This window comes from Pseudopodoces humilis, chromosome 21 (genome assembly GCF_049639895.1).
Source record: "Pseudopodoces humilis isolate 2021_Gansu_Grassland_sample_001 chromosome 21, ASM4963989v1, whole genome shotgun sequence".
Lineage (NCBI taxonomy): Eukaryota > Metazoa > Chordata > Aves > Passeriformes > Paridae > Pseudopodoces > Pseudopodoces humilis.
Window position 1 is genome coordinate 4,579,776 of NC_142220.1, and position 26,824 is coordinate 4,606,599.

Below are 26,824 nucleotides of genomic sequence, written 5' to 3' on the forward strand. Positions count from 1 at the left end.
AACCTACTGTTTTTCCTTCCAAAAGAAGAGCAGGCAGCAGCAGCCTAGTCTTGCTGGAGGACAAACACTCCACCTGTCCTGAGCCTGAAGGACATGTCCCTCAGTGAGACAGAATCTACCCAAATTTCAGCTGTCCCCTGCGGGGAGCAGTGCAGGGCTGTGGTTTGTTCTCTGCAGGGCTCACAGCATCGCCTCCTTTAAATCATTTCTCATCAGCCACCAGCAGCTCTGCAATTTCCAGCCCTCCAGGCAAAGCAGGCAGGTCACCAGGGCAGGGGAGGTGTTATGAGCCCAGGGACACTGGAGGGAAAGAAAAGCTTTTTACTGAGATGGGAATGGTATTTTATCACTTTTCAGGGTTTCAGTTTTAGATCAGGTTTACACTGGAAGCAGAGTGGTTTGATAATGGGTTTTTATTACTAGCAAAAACTCTGATGCTGACATGATTACACCAGCAAAAAGTAATTTGACAATAAGCCTTATTTTCTTTGCTGAAGCAATGTGTACTAACTTGGCAGATAATCTCATTAATTAATTGAAGCTCTATTTACAGTTGATGGAGAGAGACAGCTTGTTAGAGGCACACCACACAGTCTTTTCTAGTGCAGACAAGGCTCTGTAAAGCTGCATCTTTATTTATATACATATGCTGAATTGAAAATCGGGGCATCTCTTGTAAAGCCAAGTGTTCTATCCCTGGAGAAATGAATAGAAGGCAAATCTTTGGCATCAGGAGGCTCCGTGTTTGTTTTGGGAAGGAGAGCTGGCAGGGATCCCAATGCTAACTCTGAACATCTGAGGAAAACGCTGCTGGAAAGAATTATGTCGTGACGCAGACAGGGGAAAGCCAGGAAATTTGAAGCCAGGACAGAGATTCCTCCCTTAACTCACTCTGGCACGGAAAAAGTCATTGTTAAGTATGAACACATCTTTGGGGTGTGTATTTACAAAACGTGCTGGTGTTCGAGTTCCCTGGGAGGAGGGAGGTTTTCAGCAGTTCTTGGTGGTAGAGATTCAAGAGCTGCTGGGACAGGTGGGAGTGTTAAGCCATGACTGAAGGAGAAGATAGGGCTCATCACTGTCACATTTATGTGGTTTTTAACTGCCTTGGCGGGGTTATTTGGCCTGGGAGGAGACATGCTGCCCCCCCATTATTGCCTCTAGAGGGCTGAAGGGACAAAGGACTCCTTTTTTACCCCTTCCAGCCAACTCTGCAGGCCATCAGATCCTGAGGCTTCCCTTCTCTTGTGAATTTGTGCCCTCAGTATTACAAATGTCCATCTGTTTGTCAGGGTGACAGTTAAACAGCCATTAGGAGAGGGTAAGATATTATCATGGGCTGGTTTATGGAAAGTGTTTTGCAGATAGACTTGCTCTTCTTCCCCTTTTACAAACAGAAAATGCTTTGCCTTCTTCAGCTGCTGAAGGTGAACGTGTGCTTTTATTTCATTGTCTATTTGCCCTTCAAGTGCAGTGAAATAGAGGATGCCCTAACTGGGGGTAGAGCTCCCAGGGGAGAAGGCAGGCATGTTTGAGGCAAGAAGGCAAAGAAAGGTCCCACCACCAGCAAGGGAGGTGGATGAATGGTGATGTTAAAACTTCCCCAAAGGTGGCCAAGGCCTGACCCGCAGTGCAGAGATTCAAAACACGGTCATGCTGTAGGGCCACCTTTTCCTGTTTAGTTTAACAGCTGCTAGGGAGGAGATGACCATGCTTTTTCTGTGCCCTCTCTGCTGGGAAGCATTCAGGGTAATCTGGAGTCACAGATGTTACAGAAGCTGGACAATTTCCTTTTTTATTTTTTTGAGCAGAATTTTAGGCATACTTATTGGATGAAATGGATGAAGGCAAAAGGCTTAAGCCCAGGCTGTGCTCTCATCACACGAAGGTGAAGCACTTCTGTTTCTACACATAGCAAAATCTTGCTCTTACCTGGGCTGGAGCAGGGCCAGCCTTTTGCTGTGGGTTTTTTCCAGGCAGGTGTGCAGCAGCACTCACCTGCCTGCAATGCACAGGGAGCCCTTGCATCTCCAGGTACTTCCCATCCTGTGCAGATGGCTGGATGTGGAGGCTGGGTCTCATCAGCTCAGGGGCCAGTTCCCCCAGGATGAGCAGCAGGACCTGGCTGGATGGCAGGAATGCATGCAGGAATTCCTCAGGAATGAGAGCAGGACCAGGTGGGATGTGTGCTAGCAGTGTGTAACAGTGCTGGGAGCCCTGCCAGCTCCTGCCACTGCTCCTGGGCAGTGCAAAGCTCGAGAGCACCCTCTTGGGTCAGAAGCATTTTGCCATTTGATTGAAGTGCCACCCTGCCAGATTAGCTCTGCTCCTACAGGGCACCAGCTTTTCTCTCTTAGTAGATAAACCTCTGCTGGCCAGATCACAGTGTCTCAAACTCCCAGCATAACCTGCCAGAGGGCTCAGATCAGCCCAGAGTTCAAAGGGGCACTTTGGGCTTAGAGCTCCCAGTGAGCCTGATCATGACTTCAGCCTGGGAGATGGGGACAGCAAGTGCCCCAGATGACCAGAGCAGGGCAAGGCTGCAGAGAGATAACTGGGTTTGCAGGTGCAGCCCTGGTTGCTGACACAGTGCAGGCTGCTCCTGCATGTGCTGAAGTCAGAAAATGTTTTAATGTTTGCATTTAAAAAATGGAACCTTCCTAATGCATGTCTCCTAATGAAAGATAATATAGAATGCAATAATGTAGCAACCCTATCGGCTTCTCTGGTTGCCAGCCCCATATTAATGTATAATGCATAAACACAGCTCCACGTGCTGAGACCTGTCTGTGTGCACATAAAGGCTGCAGGTGCTTCTATTTTAACCCTGTATTGTCTTAAATTCAATACAGAAGTCACCCCAGCTTGATTCTCATTCTTCACCTCATCTTGGGTCACACCCCTTTCCTCCAGAAGCTCAAGGGACATGGCAGATTATTCGACATTGACATGCAAGTGCTGCCCTAAGCATCAGCTTTCCAAAAAGCATATTCTGGGATACAGCACACGATATTCATTGGTGTCTCCCCACAAACCATTGGTCTTTCCATGCTCCAGGTTTTGGATTTGCAGGGAACAGATTCTGTTGCTTGGGAGTGGGATGTGACCCTGGACCAGGCCTGGAGCCCATGTGCTGGGCTCTGTTCTCCCTGTCCCTGCTGCAGTCAGGAGGTTTACTCAAGGTAACTCAACAGGATTTCAGTGGAAATACCTGGGGGTGACATGAGAGCATCTGCAGCAGGAGAGGGGCCCAAATCTGCATGGGTACAACCACAATTTCTATTTGGCTGCCACACTTGGGAGCCTCTGTCAAGTCACAGTTTGGCTGCTGGATGTGCTGCCCCAGCTTTCTGCTATCCCTCCCTGCTTTCAGATCCAGCTTCTCTCTTACTGTTGGTTTTCACTCATTTTGTCACTCTGTACAACATGACCACTAATTGGTGCAGCTAATTAACTGTTAAAAGACAGTGTCTCGGTCTTCAGATGCAACCCATGGTTCTAAGCCAAGCTTTCCTGAGGGACAAAGGTAGCTACAGCTCTGAACAACCTAAATTCATGTCATTAGAGCTACACCTGGGAGATTCAGCTCCTCCCTTTGTTTTCCCTTTGAGGGCCTCAAGCAATGTTTTTTTCTTGGTCAGAAGTCAGGATGCCTTTTAGCAAAGAGATGGCATTTTTCAAGTGAAGATGGGATGAATAAAATCAAATATTTGTTTTGATTTTAACAAAACTGATCTGTCTAATCAGACTGTCTTCCTCTGGCATCTATCCATGGAAATACAAACCACAAAGCAGCAAGCAGCAGCTCTGGATTTTACACTGGACTGCCTCCCTGAGGGACTGTCCTGCTCAGTACAGATTTCACTGGGCTCCCAGGGCTTGCTTTCTTTGTTTGAGGTTTGGTGCAACAGCAAAAAAAACACGCTGCTTTGTTTCTTTTGAAGACTTTAGAACATTCTTTGAGTAGCTCTGCATCTTCAGAACTGGTGCTCTGTGGATGTGCCCCCACATCCCCTCCTGTGCAGGGGATGTGTGACACCACTGATCCAGCAGCTCTGCCTGCTCTGTGCCCAGCTGCTGGTAACCAGACCCTTGTTTTTTGTCAGCCCAAGAGCCCATTTCAGACAGACCTGTATACAAGCTATAAATCATCAGGTCTTTTCTTTCACTTTTGCATAATAGCAGTCCTACTTTCCTTTAACAGTGCAGTAGTTTATAATTTGGTGGTGGTTTAATGAAAATCCCGCTGTTCTTCTCCCTGGAATTTGAGAGTCTACATTACAAAGAAGTCCTTCCTTGACCTTCCCCTGTTGGCCACTCCTGGAAATTAGAGTGTCTTCATTTTAATGAGCTCAGAGGATTGGGGAGTTGCAAGAAAAGAAAAATCAGCTTCAAAAATACCTAACCTCCTCTTGTGAATATGTCAGGGCATGTTTTTAGATGCAGAGCTCTTACCTGATCAGGCTTGTTCTCTCCTCATTCTGTGGCTTCTCCAGCTGAGCTGTTTCTTGGCTCCAGCCTGTGCTTTATGATGCAAGGCCATGTTGACTTTGCATGAGGTTTGTTGCAATGTATAGAGCAGATCTGTAGATCACCCCAGCCTTTGCTCCCCCCTCTGCCACCTGTGCAGTCCAGTGAAGCTGGCAAACCAAGGGTGACCTGCCTCTGTGTGTGTGCACATAAATACATATAAGATTTATGTATCATGTATATAATACATAAGAATATAATGACATAAGATGCAATATAAAAACATCTCTGCAAGGCTTCCAGCAGCTGTGTTTAACCATCCTAGAAGTGAAGTGGAAGAAAATGAACTAAATAGAAATGGCTGAGAATGGAATGAGTTCAGGAGATGCTGGGTTTGGGGCTCTCCTCTGCTTGACTTCCTCCCTGTGGGTCCCCTTCTTGGCCATGTGGGTCTGAACTGTGCCCAGTGCAGGTTTGAAATTTGGGTGATGTGGAGACAGAGCCCAGCAGCTGCAGTGCTCTCCCTGGATGGGACAGGACTTTTTCCTCAGAGCCAGAGTGATGCTGCTCTAGGAGTGATGGTTTGGGGCTATGCACCCACACACAGGCTGCAGGAGTTTGTAAATGAAAATAAAATATTTGTCAGCAGTTGATAAAACTCAACTCAAAAGCTGGAGTTTGTTGTTTTTTTTTTTTACCAAAAAGCTTCAAAACTGGCCAGGTATCTTGTTACTTTTCAGGGTATTGAAAAATTTCCTTATTTTACCCTTTCTGTTGGATGAGATGATTTCTTCCAGAGCCAGTGTTATGGGATCAATCAGATTTCAGTCCCAAGCTCATGGCTATGGAATTGTTCCTCTTTTACCTACTGAGTGCCTGATTAGAAATTCAGTCTGCTTTCACAGCCAAAGGAGAGGGTTGGGTACCTCCCAGGAAAATTCAACTCTCAGGTGTATTTCCTCTGAGGTGACATTTCATTTGGGTTCAGTGAAAAAACCACAAGTTTGGTCTCTAATGTGCATTTTGGGTTTCTGGTCCTGGAGGTGGGGTAAGCACAGTTGTGGAAGATCTGATCTCTGCATCTCCATGCCTTAGAACAAGTTTGCTGTGTGAAAAATTCAAATTTGTGTAGGTTTGAAAGCTGTATAAATAATTGTGTTTTTTTCTACACCAGTGCAATCTTGCATACATATTTATTTAGTAGTAAGACCAAAAACTTGGAAGAGAACTGTGTTTGCAAAGGGCTGTGATGGCAAAGGTTTCCTTCTCATGTCCGTGAGCAGCACATAATGGAAACAAATGTATAATGGAAAATATGTAGGAAAGGTAATTTGTTCTATCAATGTCAAATACCCACACAAACCAGTCTGGCTCAATATTTATATTTGCAGAGTTTATTAGCACAAAATAAAAAAAAAAATAAAATAACTATAGTGAACATAAAATAAACCACAATGAAATATGGGAAGAGTGTCACAAAAGCTGTCCTTGCTGCTGCTTCAGTGCATTTACCCAACACTAGTGCTGAGCACTCCCAGACCAGCACTGAACAGCTTGGCTTTGAGGTGAGTCAAGGTGGTTTCAAGGAGGAAAGGACAGGGATTGATGGTTGGGAAATCAGGGTAAAATGTGGAGCAGCCATACGTGAACATGGACATAAGGATGAATGTGCAAATACAAAATACCCTCAGGCCTTGAATCATGAGAGTCTTGCAGTGATGCCGCCCCAGGCCAGGATTGCTCTGCAGGGAAGGACCTGCCATCAGCCAAGGGCTTCTTTGATTAAGGATGGCTTTTTCCTACACTGGTTTTAGCCCACTTTTAATAAAAAAAAAGATGAGCTTCACTGCCTCACCTGCAGAAGAGCAGAAGACAGAGCTTGGTCCTTCAATGCTGCCTCAAGTCCCAGGGTAAGGGAAGTGATTGCAATTTCCTTGATCCCATAAAAAAAAAAACTGCTACAGCTGATGGCTTCTCACTGTGGCCTCTCTAGGGAGCTGGGTGGTATTTTTCCAAGTGGAATGGTTAGTGGATACCAGCTTTGCCACTATAGAATGAGGAAATCAGCTGTAGTTTTTGCAGTCAGGTAAATACTGAGCCTGAGCACGATCATGCCCAAGTAGGGACCCGGTGCTGTGCTCACCTGGCTGTGGCACAATACAAATTAGACATGCCTCGTCTCCCCAGGGATTTTACAGCTATGGAGCTGAGGCACATTATTTATCCTGCCGACAAAACAAACCTTTCTCCTGCGCTGAGGACAAACCTGCTGCTCAGAGCTGGACTCAGAGCTGGAATATCAGGGGCTGTGTGAGGTCAGGGTGGAGGTGAGCTGGCACAGCTCCCTGGGCAGGCATGCAGAGTGGCTGCCCACATTCCCATGGGCTTAGCTCAGGCTGTGGCCTCTGCTAGCATGTCCATTTTTGACAACAAACACTAGCAGCTTCGCCACCTCCTCTGTGTGATTGTTGACAGAAGGATGGGCATTGTCCCATTCCCCTCCAAGCCAGGAACTGCACAGACATTCCCAGCTGGAGAAGACATAACTTCATGGTGCTGTTCTCCAAGCCTCCACCAGCAAACCCTTGCTGCAGTGGGTAAATTGTGACTGCAACAGAGGCTCTGAGCTGCTTGGCTTGGGTTTTCACATTTCAGGATAAAAAGCAGGATTTGGGATGCAAAGCTGTGCAACTGATCAGCTGGAATAAAGGTCCAGAGAGCAGCCCTGGCTGCACTGAAGTCACAGCTCCCAGGAGAGGCTGAGGATCTGCCCTCCAAGCCAGTCAGAACAGCTGGGCCATTCCTGCCAAGCTGTGTTCAGTGTTGAGGGCAGAACTGCTTTTGGAGGCAGCATCATCCACAGCAAAATTTAATAAACAGCCAATCTTTTTTGGCAGCTTTTATTGCAGGGAGGGCAGAGGGTTCATGTCAACTGGATTTGTGAAAACAGTTGTACAAATATTTGGTCTCTGCTCCTTAGCAGCAAAGGGATGAGTACAAACAACATCCCCATTTAAGGTCCCACTTGCTTGTTACAAAAGACTTGATCCAATTTTGGTCGTGTTGTGGGCCTCCAGCCTGGTCTGCAGGCTGTGTAAGGTGTAGCTCAGCTCCATAACCTGGAACAGAGGTAAAGTCATGACAGAGCAGTGCTGCAAGGATGGAAATCCTCCTGCACTGGGAGGGCCTGGGATGTAGCTGCAAAAAGGGCACCTTTGGCATCTCCAGTCATTGCTACAATACCATCTATAGCTCAGGTTATCTCAGGCATCCATCTGCTCCCTGGGAAGGTGGGATCAAGACACGATGGTTTACTCAGTGAGGCACTCCCTCCTGCAGGCACTGCATCAGGTCATTTGTTCTTACTGTAGGGAAAGAAAATTCTAAAGATAAAAAAATCCACAGGAAAATTTTAGCATGTGGATTTAGTGCCCAGGTTAGATTAGGGCTGCTCTGTAAATGACTAAGGATCAAATCAGATTACTAAGACTTCAGTGTGCAAGACCCCTCCCTCCCAGCTTGAATTAAACACTGTGCCACCCTATGAAAAATGAAATATTGAATAGCTGCACCCAAAGGGAACAAAGGGAACATAGTCCATTCACTTGTGTGATTTTTCCCACAGGAAAAATACTGTTTGATTACGGCATTAAATAGTGTGCAATATTAGACAGAGACAGGCTAAGACAGACTTGACTTGAATTTTGATGCTCCCTAATATTAAGGTCTTTGGTTTTGCAACTTCAGTACTACTCTTTTATAAGTGGAAAGATTTTGGGCTTAAAAGTGTTAATTTTCAAACCCCCCTCCTCATGCAGTGGAGAACAGGTCTCTGCTGTGACCATAGAAAAACTGTGAGAAAAAGAGCAGTTTGAACGAACTACCTTGGATGATTCCAAAGCCATTTAGCCTTGGTTCCCTTTAGTGATCACTGTAATTTGATATTAATATTTTTAAATTGAAGTGCAGGAACATTTCTGGCAGTTGTTTTTGGTAGGTTCCCCATTAATGTCTACTTAACTGGAGGCAGAAAGAGTCAAGCACATATTTAATTATGGAGATATCTGCATGACAGCATAAAAACTCAAATGAAAAAGAAACACTTTTAATATGGATAAACATCAGACTTAAAAGTCTCAGTCATCTTTAAATAGCAATATAATGATGACTAAAAGCAGCCATAATGTGTAGTGCACTATGCAGCCTGGAGTTTAACAACCATTTATTTTAACCCTCCATGTTGCAGGAATGCAAGTGGGGGCGCAGCCCAGTGCTCAGTTTGTGTGGGATTAATGTCACCATCCAAAAGTTGAGCCTCTGCCCCCCAAAATTCCAGAACAAAAGGGAAGAGATTAACTCCTCTAGAGGATGCCCTCTGCTAAAGGGCATCTTCCCTCAAAGGAGGCATTCTCCTTTTTGTCTCTAAAGGCACTAAGGAGCTTTTAAATTGTTAATGCTACTGCAAATGTACCCAGTACAGCTCTACTGCAAAAGTATGGGAATTTGGACTTCCACTGAAAAACTGAAAATGCCTTTATAAATTTCAGATAAAGACTTGTCATTTTGACAAAACCTCCACAGAGGTTTTTCCAGAGCGAGGTTGCTAATAGCTTTGGGGTTGTTTTCTAGAACTTAAGTAGAATGCTATTACAAGACTCCTGCAAAGTTCCAAATAATTGGAGGCAGTTCAGAAACCACCATTCCTATTTCTATCAGATGTGAGGCTGTTTGAAATAAGCCTTGGGCAGTTGGTAGGAGCAGGACAGAGCACAGCGGGGTCAGCCGAGGGCAGATGCCACCAAGGTGGTTTCTTTGGGACAAAGCGGCCCTGTGCCCTCCCCAGTCTCACACCAGGGCTGTATCTTGCCCTGCAATTTATAAAACTGATCCTGCTAAAACCAAACAGAAAGGAGGAGAGTGGTGTGACCTCAGCCAGGAGGAACAGTCTGAGCGCAGCGCAGGAATTCCTGGGCTTTGATCCGCTGCCAGCACCACAGCCCCAGCACTGGGGAAGCTACTGAGGAAACAGTTTGAAAGCATGGCCTTCCTCCAAGGCTCTGGGTTCTGTTCCCAAACATGTGGCCTTGCAATTTAGCACCCACAAGCTACAGATAAGAGGTTGTAACGCCCAGTGCAGCAGAACAAGGTTAGGCCCTGTGAGCATCCCCGCTCCCTCTGTGGGTAACCAGAAGCAGCTCAGAAATGACAGCCCCAGGGAAAGAACAGTTTCTGGACAGATATCATCTGTGCCCACAAAAATCTCTATTTCAGCTCTTCATCAGGGGCATTGTCTGTTTATTTCTTGATTTTTGTTCAACAAGCCTCTCCTTATAAAAATTGCTACTGAGCCTCAAGACCCAGGAATCTGGAGGGCAGGAATTTGCTGTCTGAGGGATCCTAAAAACAAGTTGAGTGACTCCTGTGCCCCTCTGGATTGTTGTTTACTCAGTCACTTTCCAAATGGCTCATAAAAACTTCTCAACTATTAGGGGTTTCTTCCCCCTTTAGTCCTTCCAGCAATTACATGAGGGGTCAGAGTCTCATTTGTGTAAGTCCAGCTCCACACTTACATCACAGGAATGCTGTAGACTTTCATCCACCACAGCAGAAAGAGAAGTCAGGTCAAAGTCTGTCTGAAAACTTGCCCCTTTCATCAAAGATAACACAATTTATAACTCTAATTCAAGGACAGACAGAATTAAGTGGACAGTGGATGTAACCTCAGAAAGGTTGCCAATAGCAGTAACACTTGTTTTGCAATCACTGTTTGGAGCAGAGTAGACAAATTTGCACTGGAATCAAACTTCTCGATGTCTCTGTCTCTTGCAAGTCTTCTGACCTCTCAGCAACTTGGCCTGGCCATCAGCAACTAAATGATATATCCCAAGAGTTTCCTGCTGTTTAGAAGGGATGTGGTAAAACAGAACTCCCTTTACTCTTTGTAACACCATAAACAAGAAACGGAACATTTGGACTTTTGTCCTTAAACAACAGAAGCTATTTCTGCAGAAACAGTCTCTAAACTTATCAGGGGAATTGCAGTTTAGACAATCACTCAGATCTTCTTGTCCCTGCCAGGCACTCTGCTCCCTCTTCCCAAGGCTAACAAGCATTATTCAGATTGGGAGATGTAGTAGGGACAGTCTGATGTTTGTTAGGCTCTATGAAAGAACATGTTAATTTTGCTTCTGAATGATATTTGTAAGCATTTGTGAGCAATAGAGAAAAATGGATTCATATTAAGTCTGTTTACAAAACCTAGAAGACCTGAGACAACGCTATGTGTTGGAGTACAGATGTTTTCTCCCTTTCCAAATATATTTAGGAAACCAAAAATAAATAAAACTAAGAGGCTGTCAGCTAGCTGGCAGGAAGGGCAGGGTAAGTTCACAGGCCCAGCCAGAGAGGCTGAGCTCCTGTGCAGATGATGCTTCATGACCTGCACAGGGCAGTCAGGCACCTCTTCAGTTTCACTGACTTACACTCACCTTGATCTTTCCTGTATTTGTTGGTTTTTTTAACTACTGAGAAAATTGTGTACTATTTTAAACAAAGTGAGCAACTATCCAACCAGAGTAAAATTTCAACCATTTAACAACTGACAAGAAATCAATTTGTTTTCTTTTGCTGAATTTGTTTAAAATCTCTAAGCAGTCCAAATGGGATGTAGGAATCATTTCCTCTCAGATGACAAATGACAGGCTAAATTCCACCCACTCTGTTCACTTTGGCCTGACCTAGGGCTGATAGGAAACAATGAGCGTCTTTCCGTTAACTTAAATGGATTTTGTGTCAGCCCCATTAAGTAACAGCTTATTTCCCTTCATTGATTGTAATGTCAAAGATGAGGAATTAAGAGTGATTATGGATGGCAGACACATTCGCAGAGCAAAACCCAGTGATGGGGAGAAGAAAGGAGGGGAAAAGATTTTGCATGTCAGTGTTATAAACATGTTTATATCATATATATATGATATACATGTATATATCATATATATATATTTTTATCAGTTAAAGATGGTCCACTGTGGACTGGGATTCAAACACAGGAATGCTTTATTTTGGTACAAGGGTGAACATTTTTAATTTACTTCTAAAAAGGGAAGAACTTGGGGATATATTAAAATGTTGGGTCCAAAAAGAAATAATTTGGTTCTGCATGGGTAACACAAGCTAAGAAGATCTTCAAAAGCCTCCACTTTTGGGTGTTAAAACATCTGAGAGAGGGTAAAAATGGTCTTTTTTTCCCCAAGGGTGGGGTACAGCTGGGGCTTTTCTTTGCAGGCAACAATAGCGAGACAAGTGGAGGATGGGATGAGAGACCTCATCTCTTAGGACCTAATGACACTGAGAGGTTATACTGTTATAATACAGTAGAGTAATTCTTTATTCTCTGTTGTAGACTTCCTAAAGGCAGGCTACAACATAGATCCTCATGACTCTTATCCCTTTGGTCTAAGAAACTGAACTGTGATTTTTCATGTGTTCCGCAGTCTGAAGATGAAGGCAATGGCAGCTGCTTAGCTCCTGAGTCAGGTTGTCCTGATTTGGCCTTTCATACAAAATTATCTTTATGAGTGAATTTTACCTTTAATAACTCCCTCTTTGCCTGTCAGCCAAAATTCCATACTGGTTTCTGCTAGAGGAACTGATAGATATTCCAAGGGCTATGGGCCACTATATTTTTTATGGTACAATTACTAAAAGCCAAACCCTTCTCATATATTTTATTTCTAAAAAATCCTTGAAATCTGGCATCTTTATGACTAAAGCTTCCCAAAGGAAGTACTACAGAATAGATATCTGAAAGTAGGATGCTTCTGCATTTTTTGAAGTAAAAGTTCTCTGCAGTCATTAAGAGACTTGATTCACCAGATGACTCAGAATTTGTGCAGCTGGTCCAAGGCCATTTCAGAAACTGAAAAGTGCTGCTTTTCTCTCCTTCTCTAAAGTGATCTTTTCTCAGTTACATGAAGCACCTCCTGCCCTCACGTCAGCTTCTTCATTTAAGGAAAAGTTTATATTCAGAACATGCAACAGCAAGGCATTTGATTGAAAATACGAATTAATATAAAATTTGACCTTCATTGATTTTCCCAATATGCATTTCGACATCTGTGAAATGTCCTTTTGTTTACTGGAAATGCAATACATGGCAGGACTATTGCAATACACAGGCCAATTCATGAACAAGCTTCATGCTTATTGATTTGAAGTTCTTGAATCAGTTACATTCTCTTTACATTTTGGTTCAGGTTTTTTAAACAATCAGAGCTTATGTTTTCTATGACGCATTTAGGTTTTATTTTCATTATAAAATTCCAGTCTCGCGCCAGATTTTAAATGTTAATAATTCAGCCATCGCTTTTGAAGGGGTTTAATGGCTCCATTCACTGATAATTTAAATAGTCAATCTTAAATCATTGCTCTGTTTTGAGAGTTTTTAGCTGTGCTATTCCTTTCCCATTAATTGCTGTCATAGGAAAGATTCCTATCAACGGGAAGTACGCGATTTTATTCCCCATGGTAACTGTTTATTATCCTCACAAAATTTTGTGGGTTTGTGGGACATGAAAAATGCACTTTTCCCAGAAATAGTGACAAAAGAGAAACCTTCAGCAGAATTTGACATTTCATTATCCAGATTAATGTAATCTAAAACAAGGCCCATCCCTCTAAAATCCCTTGCTTCACCTGCAGGAAGTCTTTCTATGATGTGAGCAGCAATGCTGTAATCCCATTTCAGGTTTAGTGCTGGCAGCAAGAGCTGGGACATCAGGTAAATGTTTATGGTTCAATATTTCCTACTGTAAGTGGCTGTCTGTGCCAAGGAGCCAACCCTTCTTCGATACCTGTGTCACCCTGGAAATGTTGTCCAGGCCAGAACTAATTCCATTACTGTTTGGAAAGCTATTTATAAGCCTGCCTTCATTGGGATGACCTTATTAATTAGACTAGGGGAAGGCTGAGGGAGAGACGCTCATTTCACAAGACCATTGACACGCATTTCCAGAAGCGATGCTTCTCCTTCACACTATGCTCAAAAAGACTGTCAAATAAAGCAGAAATCTGGGTCAGTTTGCAGCAAGGAAAAAAAAAGCTATATCCATGCTGTCTGCAGGACCCAGAGCATAAACTTTTTACAGGGTAGTTCTGCTGCCACACGTCCTTGAACATGCTAACAAAGCCCAAAGCCTGTATTCTCTAAATCCAAGAAATGGAAAGAGCTTTACCACTAAAGCTTCTAAATCAAACCTTAATGAAACCCCCACCTTCCTCCATTATCATGCACACCCCTAAAACAGCAAGGCTAGAGCCTCATGTTCTGTTTGTTATGAAGTCAAAAGAAAGCAGAGGGGTACTTTTTTCCCCCTTATTTACCCCAAATGCTTGATTTACTCTCCAGTGTAGACCAGGAGTGGAGTTTCACCTGCCAAACCCATTTCCTGTGCCTCACTAAGGCCTGGGCTGCTCTGCTCCCTCCCCACTGCATTTAACCACTGAGCCATGGTGTCCTGCTCTGCTGCCTCTGAAGCCAGCCCATCACTGCTGCCAGCTCCAAAAAGTGAGTAGCTGGGAGCATTAGCAGTGTCTTGTCACTAATACATGCATTTTGGCAACTGAGGAACTGCTTCTCTGTTATCTGTTTAATAAATCACGGGACTGGTTATTGTGCAGGCTTAGAATAAGAACTCATCTGTACCAAGTGGCCAAAAGAAACTCAGCTTTTGTGCAGGATGTTTACTTTTAGCAATACAACCTCTTGACAGAATCTCATTCACGGCCGGCATCCCACTGGCAATTACATTTTTCATCTTGGGTGGGGAAAAGGAAGCTTTCAGCAAATCCTGCCTATTCATTTGATGGATTTGTACAACACAGGATGATTTTGCAATGCAAAGAAAACCACAGACCCCAGTTCTGTGTCCCTCTTTGGGACATCCTATACATATATTGATATAAATACATATAGGATATACATATAGGATATTTGTATATCCTATATAGATATTTGATGTCTCTTTCAGAATTCAGTATGTCCTTATGTGACAGTTTAATGCTCATCAATAGTCCAGGAGTACAAACTCCTTCATCTCTAGACAAGTAGACAGTGCTTGTGAAGGGCTGGCAGGAGATTGTACATGGTTAAAATTTGACCTAAAAATAATAAGGGCAAACCACTCAGCTCATGTATGTGTGAGTGTCAAGAACTGGAATTAGTAACAGATTTGCTATGCAAATATCTATGAGGTATCCAATGCGTGTCTGTTTGGTATCACACTGGGATTGCCTGGTTCATTTTGGAAACCCATTTTACAAATATCTTACAGAACTAAAGTCTCTTTGTCCCATGAAAAAAAATTAATAGGTTAATTGTCTTATTAATCAGCCTTTGGCCGTTCATGTTCAGTATGTTGCTCCTTCCAGGCACACGACATAACTGGGCCCCACAGCAGTAATGCATTCATTGAGAAAAGTTTTCACCCTTCTTGTAATTGACTCATTTATTAAAATGCATTTCTGGCTGAGTGCACAATGACATATTTCTAGTCTTCAGAATGTTTTTAATTAAGACTGCTTCAGGTATTTGAAGGTTCTGGTTCTCCTTATTTTGTAAATAAGAGTAACCAAACGAATAAGGTTTTTGCTTCCTTAATCTTGTATGTTGAATGCCAGTTTTTAGGATTTAGACTTAATGGTTCCTTAGTCCATAATTAGGGGTTTCTTTTATTGAGAATTTTTTTAAGGTGCTCTGATTCATTTGATCATCAAAAGCAATTACAGAGATGAGTTCAACAAGAGTCACTGGTACTAAAAATATGTTATTGGTCAGAACTGCTCTAACAATACCTGAGCTGAGTAATTCAGTGCTCTCCTTAATAGACACAGACTTCCAGTAAAAAATCTTCCAATCTTCCAATTTAATCACCACTGTCATGATGGTTGGGGTGTTCTTAACCTGGTTCTACTCAGTCAAGCTGCATGATATGAATGTTCTTATTTTCATTCCAAGTAAACAAGTCTGAACAGTGATTTTTTTATTTTTTTACTGTATCTTGAATCTGTATATCTTTGATGCTCCAGCAACAGGAAGTTTGAGATCTGTGTCCACAGAACAAAGGCGGAAAAACAAGCTTTGAAAACAGTGAGGAGAAAAACTGTGACACATTTCCAAGTAAAGTCTAGATCAAATGTCCAAGGCAGCAGGGAAGGAAATGAAAACAACAGTGGCTTGGGAGAAGGTAGAAGAAACAGTTCCAAGAGGACCAGAGGGAATGAGAGGAGATAGAGACAAGATGCAACACCTCTGTGTGCACCTTTGAAGGTGTCAGTGCACTCTTTTTACAGGAGCCAGCCCAGCTTTTTGCCAGAGTCACAAAGCAGCCAGCCTTCCAGTCATGGTGTGCACATGTTCCAGAACATTTCTACAGCCTGAAAGAGCAAACTACTGGGGGAGTTGCAGAGGAATGCAAGGATGGGTGTGTGGCACTGAGCAGGAAGGCAGCTGCACCACCACAATCCCTACATCAATATAAAACCAGGATATTGGGACGCTGCTGGCACTTCAGCTGTTGAAGTGCAGCTGTGTGAAGGTCTGGGCTCTTCAGCAGCATCCTCAAACTTTGCTCCTTTTGGATTAACAGATAACATAGGCTATATGAAACTTTATTACCGGTGACACTGTTAAATCACATGGCAGATTGTACCAACATATTAACAGTCATATCTCACTAAGATTAATGGGAGTATTTCTCAGGGAACTAGCTTGGCTCTGCATTTCAGGGTTAGCACAAGTCTGTCTGCACAAGTCTTCTGGCCCAGCCTCACCTATCCTAGCAGCAAGCAAGCCCCTGTGAACAAAATCTGCAATTCATATTAGAAGAGCTTATTCTGAGCTACAGAAACTGAGGGACAAGTCTTGCCACAGCAGTTTACAGAACTGTTACCACCTAACCCTTTGCTCACTGCTGGCACCAGGGAACAGCTGGCGACTGGGGCTGAGCCATGAACAGTCAGATTGAGCCTGACTTGCAGCCAAGCTGTGTCGCTCACACATCCCTGTGCTGGAGGTGGTTACCTAGCACAGGTGACACGTTTAGCTTGGGAGATGACTTACAAACCACAGCTCAGCTGCCAACAGATCCTGTGTCTTAGTCCTACCATGAAAGGTGTTGACACTGCGCATGGTTTATTTGTCTAAACCCATGGTTTGCTTTGGTGTGCCTCTACTAATCACTTTTGTTGAGGGCTGGAACTATTCAAAATCCCACTGTAAACAAGATATTAGATTAGAAAAATAGCGTGAATAAAACCTAATATTCTCCTAATTCGTGCCCTGATTTGTACTGTACAAGGCAATACCACGTTCACCTTATGGAAATACGCTTTACATGGTCCCTTCACTTAATGAAATAACCCTTGCTTGGCAAAATTAGGTTTGAGTAGGTAAGATTAAGGCATAGAGACAGGGGAACGCTACCAGCCAGTTTATCACACGCAGTATGGCCACTGCAACCTCGATTTGGAGCGGAGTAAATGATCCCATGTGCAGGATTATGTGACAGCAAAGCCACGGCGTTTTGCTGCGCTCTCCTGTGCCCGAGATGGGCCCCACGGACCATGGGTGGGTGAAGTCACCCGGGTCAGTCTGAGCCGAATCCCTCGCACAAAGGCTGCTACAGCCTCTTCCCAGACCGGGAAGAGGAAGCGAGGAACGAACTGAGACAATGCCCATTGAACCGCCGTCCCCCCCAGTCCCCCTCACTGCTCCATTTCCCTGCGGGGCTGCGGGAAGAGCTGCAGCCGGGCCCTGTGCACCGCCAGCCCCGGCACCGCCGCCATCCACTGCTTCCCGGAACCCCGGCTCGGCCCGGCCACCCTCGGGAGCCAGGCCGCGGCTCCCGCTGCCACCCGGCGCTCCCCCCGAGCCCCATTCCCCGCTGCCCCCCCGGCTGCCCCCCCGAGCCCCGTTCCCCGCTGCCACCCCGCTGCCCCCCCGACCCCGTTCCTCGCTGCCACCGCGGCTCAGCCGCCCGGCCCCATCTCTCAGCGGCCGATGCCGCCGGCTCCCGCTCCGGCCGGCCCCCCTGGCGCTCGGCGGCGGGGCCGGGCCGCGGTGGGCGGGCCGGGGCGGGGGCTGCGCGGAGCCGGGGCCGGTTAAAGCGGCCGCCGCCCGCCCGGCTCCGCGCTCAGCCCCCCCGGCGCCCGCCGTCCTGCCCGCCGCCCCCGCGCGCCCGCCAGCGCGGGCCCGGAGCCCGGCCCGAGCCGCCCCCGGAGCCGCCCGCAGCCCCCCGGCCCGACCCCCCGCCCCGGACCCATGCGGCGGCTCCGGGAGCGGTTCCGGAGGTGAGCTCGCCGCGACCCCCGGCGGGGATGGGATTCCCCCTCCCTACCCGAGCCGCTCCCCGCGGGATGGGACCGCCGGCCGGGGCGAAGGGTGGGTGGGAGAGCCGAGGTTTTCTCGCTGGTAGCGGGCGAGGAGGGCAGCGAGGTCCCGGGGGATGCGAACGGGGAGGGGTGAGGAGGGTCTTTTGTTGGTGCTTTCGTTCATCGCCGCTGTTAAATGGGTGAAGGTTCGTGCATCCGGCCGGGTGACAGCCGCGCATCGCGGGGCCCGACCTGTGGCTCCTGGGCCGGGCTGGGTCAGCACCGGCCGGCTCCGTGTGGCCTCGGAGGGCCACGGAGCTCCTTCTTCTGCTGCCTCCGAGGGCGCATTGACTACCATGGAATCACTGAATGCTCTGGGTTGGAAGCGCCTTAAAGCTCATCTCATTCCTCCCCCTGCCATGGGCCAGCGGTACCTTGCGCTAGATCAGGTTGTTCCAAGGCTTGCCCAACCTGGCCTTGGACATTTCCAGGGATGGGACAGCCAAAGCTTCTCTGTGACAGGGCCTCAGCACCCTCACAGGGAAGAATTTCTTCCTAGTATCCAATCTAAATCTATGCTTTTTCTGCTTAAAAATCAGCCCTCATTCAGCTTCAGGTTGCTGCTCACGTTCACTGGGAGGTCGATTGGGTAACTGCAGTCGTGGTTCTTGGATAAACATCTGTGGGCTTTGGTTCTTCATTGCCCAGAGTCCAGGCGCCAGGCCGGTAAATGTTGATGGACAGTGGGACATCTCCTGGGTGAGGCCACCTGAGAGCTGTCGTGCCCTGCTCTCCTCTCACCAACTTGCTCAAGAAACTGAAACCTAAGTATTAAAAGGAAATAAAACTGAAAGAAGAAAATATGAACGCCGTTGGACGTGGTTTCTATGCTAGCCCACACCTCGTTGGCTTGGTCTCTTGCCCCTGAGCTCAGATGTGCTGCAGCACCTGGGGTGACTTGTGATTGCTGCCACTTTTTGCTTGAATTGCCGCCTTTCATACTTGCCAGAAGGCCGGGGAGGCTTTGTCAGTGGGATGCACAGGCACTTTTTTCCATGACCCAATGATAGCAGAGTTGTTTGTGGATTCTCAGAGTATTGCAGGTTTCCTTTTATCTTTAGTATCATGCTGTAAGTACATGAACCTTCACACAGCATGTGATTTCACTGATATTTCCAAATAAGGGAATTGCTTCTGCACTGATCTGAATTATTTCTGTGCCTCGGATGCTTGGTGATAGTAAAGATTATGTGAACAGTTACAAACGACAGCTAGATATTGTCAAATCCAGGAAGGAAGGTGCCTAGTGCAGAGGAAGATGTATTTTCAAGGAAATACCAGCCAATTTGGTCAAAGCAAGCAAGCTTTTTATAAATCCTTTAGTTTCTCTTCAAAATCTAATCTAAATGGTCATCAGGAAAATGTAGTGCAAATCTGTTTTGACCTGCTTGTAATCTTTTTTTTGTTTTCCTCTTGAAAACAAAGAGCCTAGATAACATCCTAGATTCTGAAGCATATATTTAGATAATGAAGCAATTTTTAACCCCATTTGATGAATGCTACTGCCAGTTTTGTGGATTTACGCCCACCTTGTTGCAGTTTCTCATATGCTGTTATTTGTGGTTTATTAGGTCTAAATTGCTTCTGTTGCTGGAAAGCACAAAGAAAGAAAGACACAAAGAGGGGCAATCTACTTTTAAGGTGGTCAAAGGACATATGAGGTCTTTTGAGCTGAATAAAGGAAATATACTTCCTGAAAAGACTAAAAAAATCCAGATCTTTGAGGCCATTATCAGTGCTTGCTGTTTTTACTGACATTTTGCTTCATGCTTAGACAATAATTCATTAAGCAGATGGGAATCATCAGTAAGGCAAGATTTGATTTCCCTTCTGCAGTTTGGGGTCTAAGCTTGCTGTGATGCCAGACAAATGTCATACAGATATGTTCAAAGGATTTGGGGTTCTGTAATTTATTTTTCTAAGCTGGCTTTGCATGCAAAAACAAAGCATTAAGAACCTTTGGATTTTCCTTCTGCTTTGTCTCCCAAATACTATCTTCTCTTAATTCTGGAATCTCTGGGAAACATACAGCATCTGTTCCTTGGGAATGAATAGGAGCTTGAGATCAGGGTCTGTCACGAAGGATGGATCAGTCTGTATGGTTAGTATTTAAAATATTTGAAGTATTTCAAGATCAAAGATCAAGTACTGTGAAGGGAGGGCTATGAGTGTCTTCCCTCGTTTTAAATTGCTGTATGTCTCTCTCAATACCTTTTTTCTGCTTGTATTGGGAATATGTTCATCAAAAGTTGTTTGTTTGCTGTGAAATTCCGAATCTTGGACTTCCTTGGCCTTGAGCAGATCCTGAGCATTGAGAATTTAAATTGTGAAAAGGAACGCACAGCTCAGTTCAGTGTGAAAGCATTCTGCTCTCCTGGCTGGCTGCAAGCAGTCCTTAGTCTCTTAATTTCAGAAATTTCTTACTCTGGTATTGGAGGCATTAATATTTTATCATAGATATTTTGGATTGTCAGTATCTTAAATGGAGAAGTATTTATGCATCCTTGTGAGATGTGCTGCATATCATCTGATTAAATGACTCTGGTTTCACCAGATCTTCTATTAAAGAATACATTAGAGATTTTCTAGAGAGTCAAAAATGCTTCAATTAAAGACATTTCCTGTAAACTGTAGTCCAGTTCAGTGTGACTTTATCAGACTGTCCTGCATTTGATAATAACCTTAATGGCTGTGTTATAGAGAGCCTTTGTTTAGGAGTAAACAGCATCTGAATGCTCTTTACTGAACTTTCACTTCTAGAAAGGTGAGATTATAATTCCCAAAATTATCTTTTCTAGAAGAAGCAAACGTGACCTGTAGGTAGGAGAAAGAACAATGTCCCTGTGTTGCAGTGTTCACAAAGAAACAAGAAGCATCCATTGTTGGTGGTGGCATGGGGTTTATTTGCTTATTTATTTATTTATCTTTAAGAAAGAACAGAGCTGTTTTGCCTCTAAAATGTGAATAAGTCTGCAACCTCGTTCTTCTGCCTTTGTGTTGCTATGTCATACGTGTCTATAACTGCAGGAGTATATGACTGACTTTAACAGTGTGTGTCAAAATAATTTTCCTGGTTTTGATGAGCACATTAGTAATATCACAGAGCAGCTGTTTTCAAAATTAATATCTGTTTCTTAAGACATTCAGCCTAAACTGTCAAGCTGGAAATGAAACAAACTCCAGAGAAGCACTGGCTGGCATTATTGCCCTTCCAACCATCTTGTTAATGACCCTCCCTCTGAAGTTGTTCCTGATAACGTTTATAAATAGTTAATTATCAAAAGGCAGAGGGTACTAACTGAAACTTTGCTTTACTAAGCCCATTGCCTGTGAGCAGTGACCTGAGCAAATGATTTCCAGCGTTTAGCATCAGGCTCTGCAGCCTGTTGAAGGCAATCCCTCTCAGAAGGGACAGCTGCAGGTCCTTCAGAAGTTTGGCAGAGTTGGTGTTGGGGCATTGTGAGACGCATTTCTGCAAGGCAGAGGTAAAGCTGAGCACTTCTGCCAAAACACACTGGTGCTGTTGGTGTTATTGGTATAAACACTGAGGTGAAGGGCTGGGTGAGGTGTTGCTAATGCTGGGGTTCTGCTGGAGCCCTGGTGCAGAATATTTGCAGCATTCCTGTGCTGCCACAAACAAGAGAGGGAAAAAAAACCCCAACTCTTTGTGTAGGTAACAGAACAAGGATAGATTTGTTACTGTCTTTGTGTTCTGTTCTAGGGCTAATAAATGTCTTTAAATTAATGACAGTAAGAGGTCCTAATTTCTAAAGCGTTGGTTCATAGTTCTAAAATCTAACATTACTCCTAGATCCAATGTTACTGCTTTAGAAAGATGCAGTGTATTTCCTACTGAGAAAAAGGAAAAAAAAATTAAAAATAATCTAATGTTGGATAATAGAAGATCCCAGGAGGCATCAATTATTTGTAGATTTTTATATGATAATAGTATCTTATATATGAATTTGGAACAACAGGAATTATAAAGCATCTACAGAGTATAAGTTTATTCCTTTTGGTTCTTCAGGTTTGAGTCAGTTTGACTTTTTTTTTATTTTTTACTTCTTGTGAGACTTCCAAGGTGCCACCACAGAGAAATGTAATAATATTTTAGATGTGATAAGTGGAAAGTTTCCCATGACTTTGAATTTATGGAGTTGGACAAGGGCAGTCCAAGCCTAGCCACTCGCTGAGCCAACAGATGCTTTTATTTTTAAATGTTTTCCTAACTTGGAAGCAGAACTGAGCAAACTGAATGTTCCATCTTTCGAGAATGCAGAGATGGTGTTCAGCAGCTGTTGAAGACATACAAGCACTGGGAAAAAAGTAATTTTCCAAATATTCTGTGAGCCTTTGTGATGACAGTGTCATTGTCTTCTTGGAGAGGAGAGCAAGGTGCCATTTGTCACTGACAAAAAAATCGCAATTTTTAACCTTATATTAACTCCTGCATGGTTATTAATTTGCTAACAACCATTTATATTCGGTGTCTGTGAATTAAATCAACATTTTTCTTAGCCTTTGTATTAGTAGCAATGAAACTGTTTCTTGAAATTGCCACTGTTTTGGGGGGGATCATGACATTGTTATTTTCCCCATGCTGGTACATTTTCATGAATCAGTTGAGAAAGAAATTGTTTACAAGTCAATAAATCAGTCAGGAAAACCAAGTGAAATATCCCAGAAATCTGGAACTGCTTATGCCATCTGTAAGATTTGGGCTGGACTTTTTTAGTTGTTTGTTTGTTTTTCCCTGGTTTGAGGCCAGCCAATATTTTATAGATGTCATAAAAATAGGACTCATTTTGATTTGAACAAGGGAGGACATGGGGAAGGAGCAAAGTTTGTCTAACAAGCTTTTTGTATAAATCTAGGTAACAAAAGCTGCTCTCTGCTCTGAGCATACAGATGTGTTCTGTATTTATTGTGACACTTCCTGGCTTCTTGGATACCTGATGAATTGTCAGTGCATAGTTATAAAATAGCCTGGAGTAAAGTGGAATTACTGGTGGAAGATAATCACTTTTGCAGGACAGTCAGCAGTGCTGGGATAACAGACAGAGCTGGAGAAGTTCACAACTTCCATTTGACTGTTGAATATATGTGTGGTGTCTTTTACAGGTGTTCCTACACAGATTTAAATTGTTCAAACAGAACAGCTCAAGTGTTTGGGTTTTTTAATACACTCAAATGAAACATTTGCATTGGCAAGATCTTCCAAAACTTTCTCAGGTTTCATCATATTCTGTTCAGCTTGCATGGACTGTATTTGATGTGATTGCTTGTTTGTTAGAATGTTTGAAATTTCTTAGAGAAAAAGGGGGAATGTCTATGGCAAACCTCTTGAAATGTTTATTCTTTGGAACTGACCATTAGAGTCTCCTTTCATCATCCCTGTGTAGGGGATGTTTGGATCTTGGTTACAGACATGAGATTGGGACAAATGAGCCACTTCATGCTCCAAACACAAATATTGCTTACTACAGAGTCAAAAAGTAAGTGTTCAAGTGTTCCAAACTGGAATATTGCTGCAGTTTCAAGAGCTTCTTAAAAAAAGAGTAACCCCTGACAGCTGTGATGAACTCCATATTTCAAGAATCATTTGAGTTCTTACTATGTAATTTAAATAGGAAATAGTTCATTTTTCATCTGACCAAACTGTCAGAAAAGAGGGAGTCTGACTGCTGTGTGTGAGCTCTTGATTAAAGATACCCATCCCTTTCACCAGGCAGACACAGGAATTTATTTAACATGTGTGTCTGGTAAGAGACTTTACTTGGGAGAACTTGCAATTTAAATTACAGTTACTTTGAACATGTCTGTACTTAGAATTCTTAACACTACTGGGTTGGAAGTATTCCTTTATTTCCTTCATGATACTCAGAGAGATGTTTTAGTAACTTTCCTAAAAGTACTTCTTAATTATTCAACAGGTTCATGAACCACCCAGCTCCAGCCAACAGCCGCTACAAGCCCACATGCTATGAACATGCTGCTAACTGTTACACACATGCAGTAAGTACAGCTCTGGCTTCTTTTCCTATTTTTTTTTTTTTTTAACCAGATGTTTTAATAATTTTTTGTGGGTTTGAACTGCTAAATGCTTACCTCTGCCTCACTGTGTTCATATCTCCAGCCTCTCTCTGGTTTTGTGCATGTAAGCGTTAACTGTAACAGAAAATTGGATGTTTGGTAACGTTCTGAATCTCTAGGAGCTCCAGATTTCCTTTTCACCAATGTTACAGGTCTTTAACTTGATAATTTCCCTCTGTTGGAGTCAAAGGATGCCCGTAGTAAAGGGGGTATAGGCCGCTACAAGTTAGCCTGCAAGGTGGATATTATGTGCTGACATAATATTGTGCAAATTGTAAACTGGACATATAAGAAAGGTTCATCCATGTGAGAAATTGGAAGGCTTCATCAGACTGTCTGAGCTACAATAGCTGGAATATTTTAATTCTGGTACCTACTGATTCTTCTGTTCTACCCTCTTCTAAGAAATCTGCTATTTTGCAGGAGGCCCCAGTAATGCTGACAGCCCTGCTGAAATTTCAAGTATTTCCTTATTTTCATAATGTAAGGACTTCCTGTAGATTTGAATATAGGGTATTCACATAAAGAATAACAAAAACAGTCCTCTTTGGGTTTTTGTTTTTTTTTTTTGTTAGTAATTAGGAAGTTTAATTTGCTGTCTGGCACTTTGAAAAGGACTTAAAAATGTTTGTTTGCTTTTTAAGATAGCATTTGCCCTTTTATAAAAGCAGCTTGTGCGTCTCCTCAATCCCTCAACTCCAAACATCTGAAGTATGTTTAACTTTGTCCTCAGTCCCTTATCTCCAGTGTGTCTGAGTGAGCTGCAGATATGAAAGCTCAAAGTAGTGCCCAAGACTCTTCAGTTCTAGAAGGAGCTCTGTTCTTAAAGATCCCTTGTGTGTATTTCATAAATAACCAACATACAGCTCCATGGTGCTGGTAAAAACAGAATCACCTTGGTTTTGCATATAGACATAAAGTTGACTGAAGCTTCTGTGTTCTTAAGCCAGGGATCTCATGTACAGCATTATGTAAATATATGATTATTTGCCTAGGGAATGAAGCAACATTCTGTTAGTTAGCACAAATACGTAGTTTATCTCATAATCCTTGTGCAAATCTTGTTTGCTCTGGCCAAAAAGTTAGATTTCAAAATATCTGGGAGATATTGCTGTGCTCCTTAGCAATTTCAGCTTTCACCTAGTTGAAAAACAGGCATGTTTTACTCTTGACTGCTAGCAGGAGGTGACAGTCAAGGTGGATCAGTGTTTTTTGGTAGGCTGCAGTTTGTGGTGGAGCTGTCTAATTACTTTCTGAGCAGTCAAACTACCTGCTAAAACCTATGATGAACTGTTAAAATAAATATGCAATGACTTTTGATCAATATTGAAAGTCTTGAAATGGGAGTCTAAGCTAGGAAAGAACAGAAAAGGCTGGGGGGGGATGTTTTCATCTCCTTTGTGTTGCAGACTTATTAAACATTAGGTGGTGAAATGGCTGAGTCTTTGTTGCTAGATTACACTGCAAGTTTTCAATTAGGCATTGATGATCCCACAAAAGAGAATTCAACAACGGTTCTCCAGTATATTTTTATTACAAACTTTTATTCACAATTCAGGAAGCAGTTGACTTCTACTTTGAGTGTGGCTGTACTTCTCAGTAGGTATCTCATCTGGTTTTGGACTTAAAAACACACAGGAATCAGTTTATGGCAGCTGCTTAATAGAAAACAAACAAGCAACAAAAAAATAAGGATAAAGGAGGGTATAGAATCCCAGGTACAACTTTTTGGTACAATACTTAAGAGGTAGCTTTGTGTGGCATAGTAAGGTATCTTCAAATTTCTTACTTCTAAGGCTATTTTAAATGCCTTGCTTTGTTTTTTTTTTTGTTTTTTTTAGCTTTAAATGAAGTATTGACTTGCTTTCAGACACTGGGAGACAGGAATAGCAGCAAAGTAGTTGAAACAGACAGAAAAAACTATTTGGTATCTTCAGAGGCAGGAAACAGTGCAAGAGGAAAGCAGAGGTTGTGAGAATTGGAGGCAGAGATGGCTTTTTCACCATGAAGCTTTCTGTTGTATGTAAGGTTTATCAGACAAAAGGTAGACTCTGTTGTGTTGAAACCTCAGAATTTGGACATGGCTTGCTTTATACTGCTTTAAATGTTTCTTCCAACTGCCTTAAAAGGAGTAACTATCCTTAAAATTAATGATAGTCTGTATTCCAGGTTGGGTTAGTGAAGTGCATGGAAAAACAGAAGTAGTATAAATATTTAGAAAATGAGACTTGGAGCATTTAGGAGGCCATTTGAGCACGGAAGAAGGGATCATCAAAATTTCAGAAGGGCTCTTCTGATGAAAATGTCTCCATTCCCACTGACTGGTTTGAGCAGTTTCTCTGCTCTCTGTGTGTTGCACAGCCCAAGTTCCTTGTGGGTCTCCCACTCCATGTTACTGTCTCCTAAAATGAAAAGTTGGGAGGGATGGTAACAGGAGTGCACTCCTGGAGCAGCTGGAGATGGGCACAGCCCTTCATGGTTCCCTCTAAGTGTCACATTTTTTTGGGGTGAGGCTTTATTGCTCTTTCTGTTGCCTTCCTGTCCAAAAAGGAGGTGTGTGGACCATCTTTGTGGCCTCAGGGTTTCCCTCCCAGTAAGAGGCTGGTGAGATTGCAGCAGTAACACCACACTCTGTTACAGTGGCATCAAAGGGCATTGTTGCTGCCTGCATGATGCACAAGGAAAATAACTTCATTTTCCAGGAATGTTGTGTACAAAAGCAAAACTTCCAACAGGTTTTTAAAGCTCTTCATGGCAGAGATTCTCTGGAGAAATACAGAAAGAATACAGGTAAATTACTGACCAGTAGAGCAATGTCCTAAGCAGCCCCAGA

The 26,824-nt window shown here is 43.5% G+C and overlaps 1 protein-coding gene across 2 annotated transcripts in view; it reads left to right on the top strand.

The window, feature by feature from the left end:
• Positions 1 to 26,824, top strand: part of MMD (monocyte to macrophage differentiation associated) — a 41,283-nt gene that overhangs the window by 6,210 nt on the left and 8,249 nt on the right. The window contains exons 1-2 of one of the 2 annotated variants that reach the window (XM_005526705.3): positions 17,706 to 17,817; positions 23,832 to 23,913. In XM_005526705.3, coding sequence (XP_005526762.1) covers positions 17,789 to 17,817; positions 23,832 to 23,913 — 111 coding nt within the window. In that variant the 5' untranslated portion in view covers positions 17,706 to 17,788. Of the gene's footprint in view, positions 1 to 17,705; positions 17,818 to 23,831; positions 23,914 to 26,824 lie in introns of those variants that run through there. The other variant, XM_088065532.1, reaches the window with a different exon arrangement.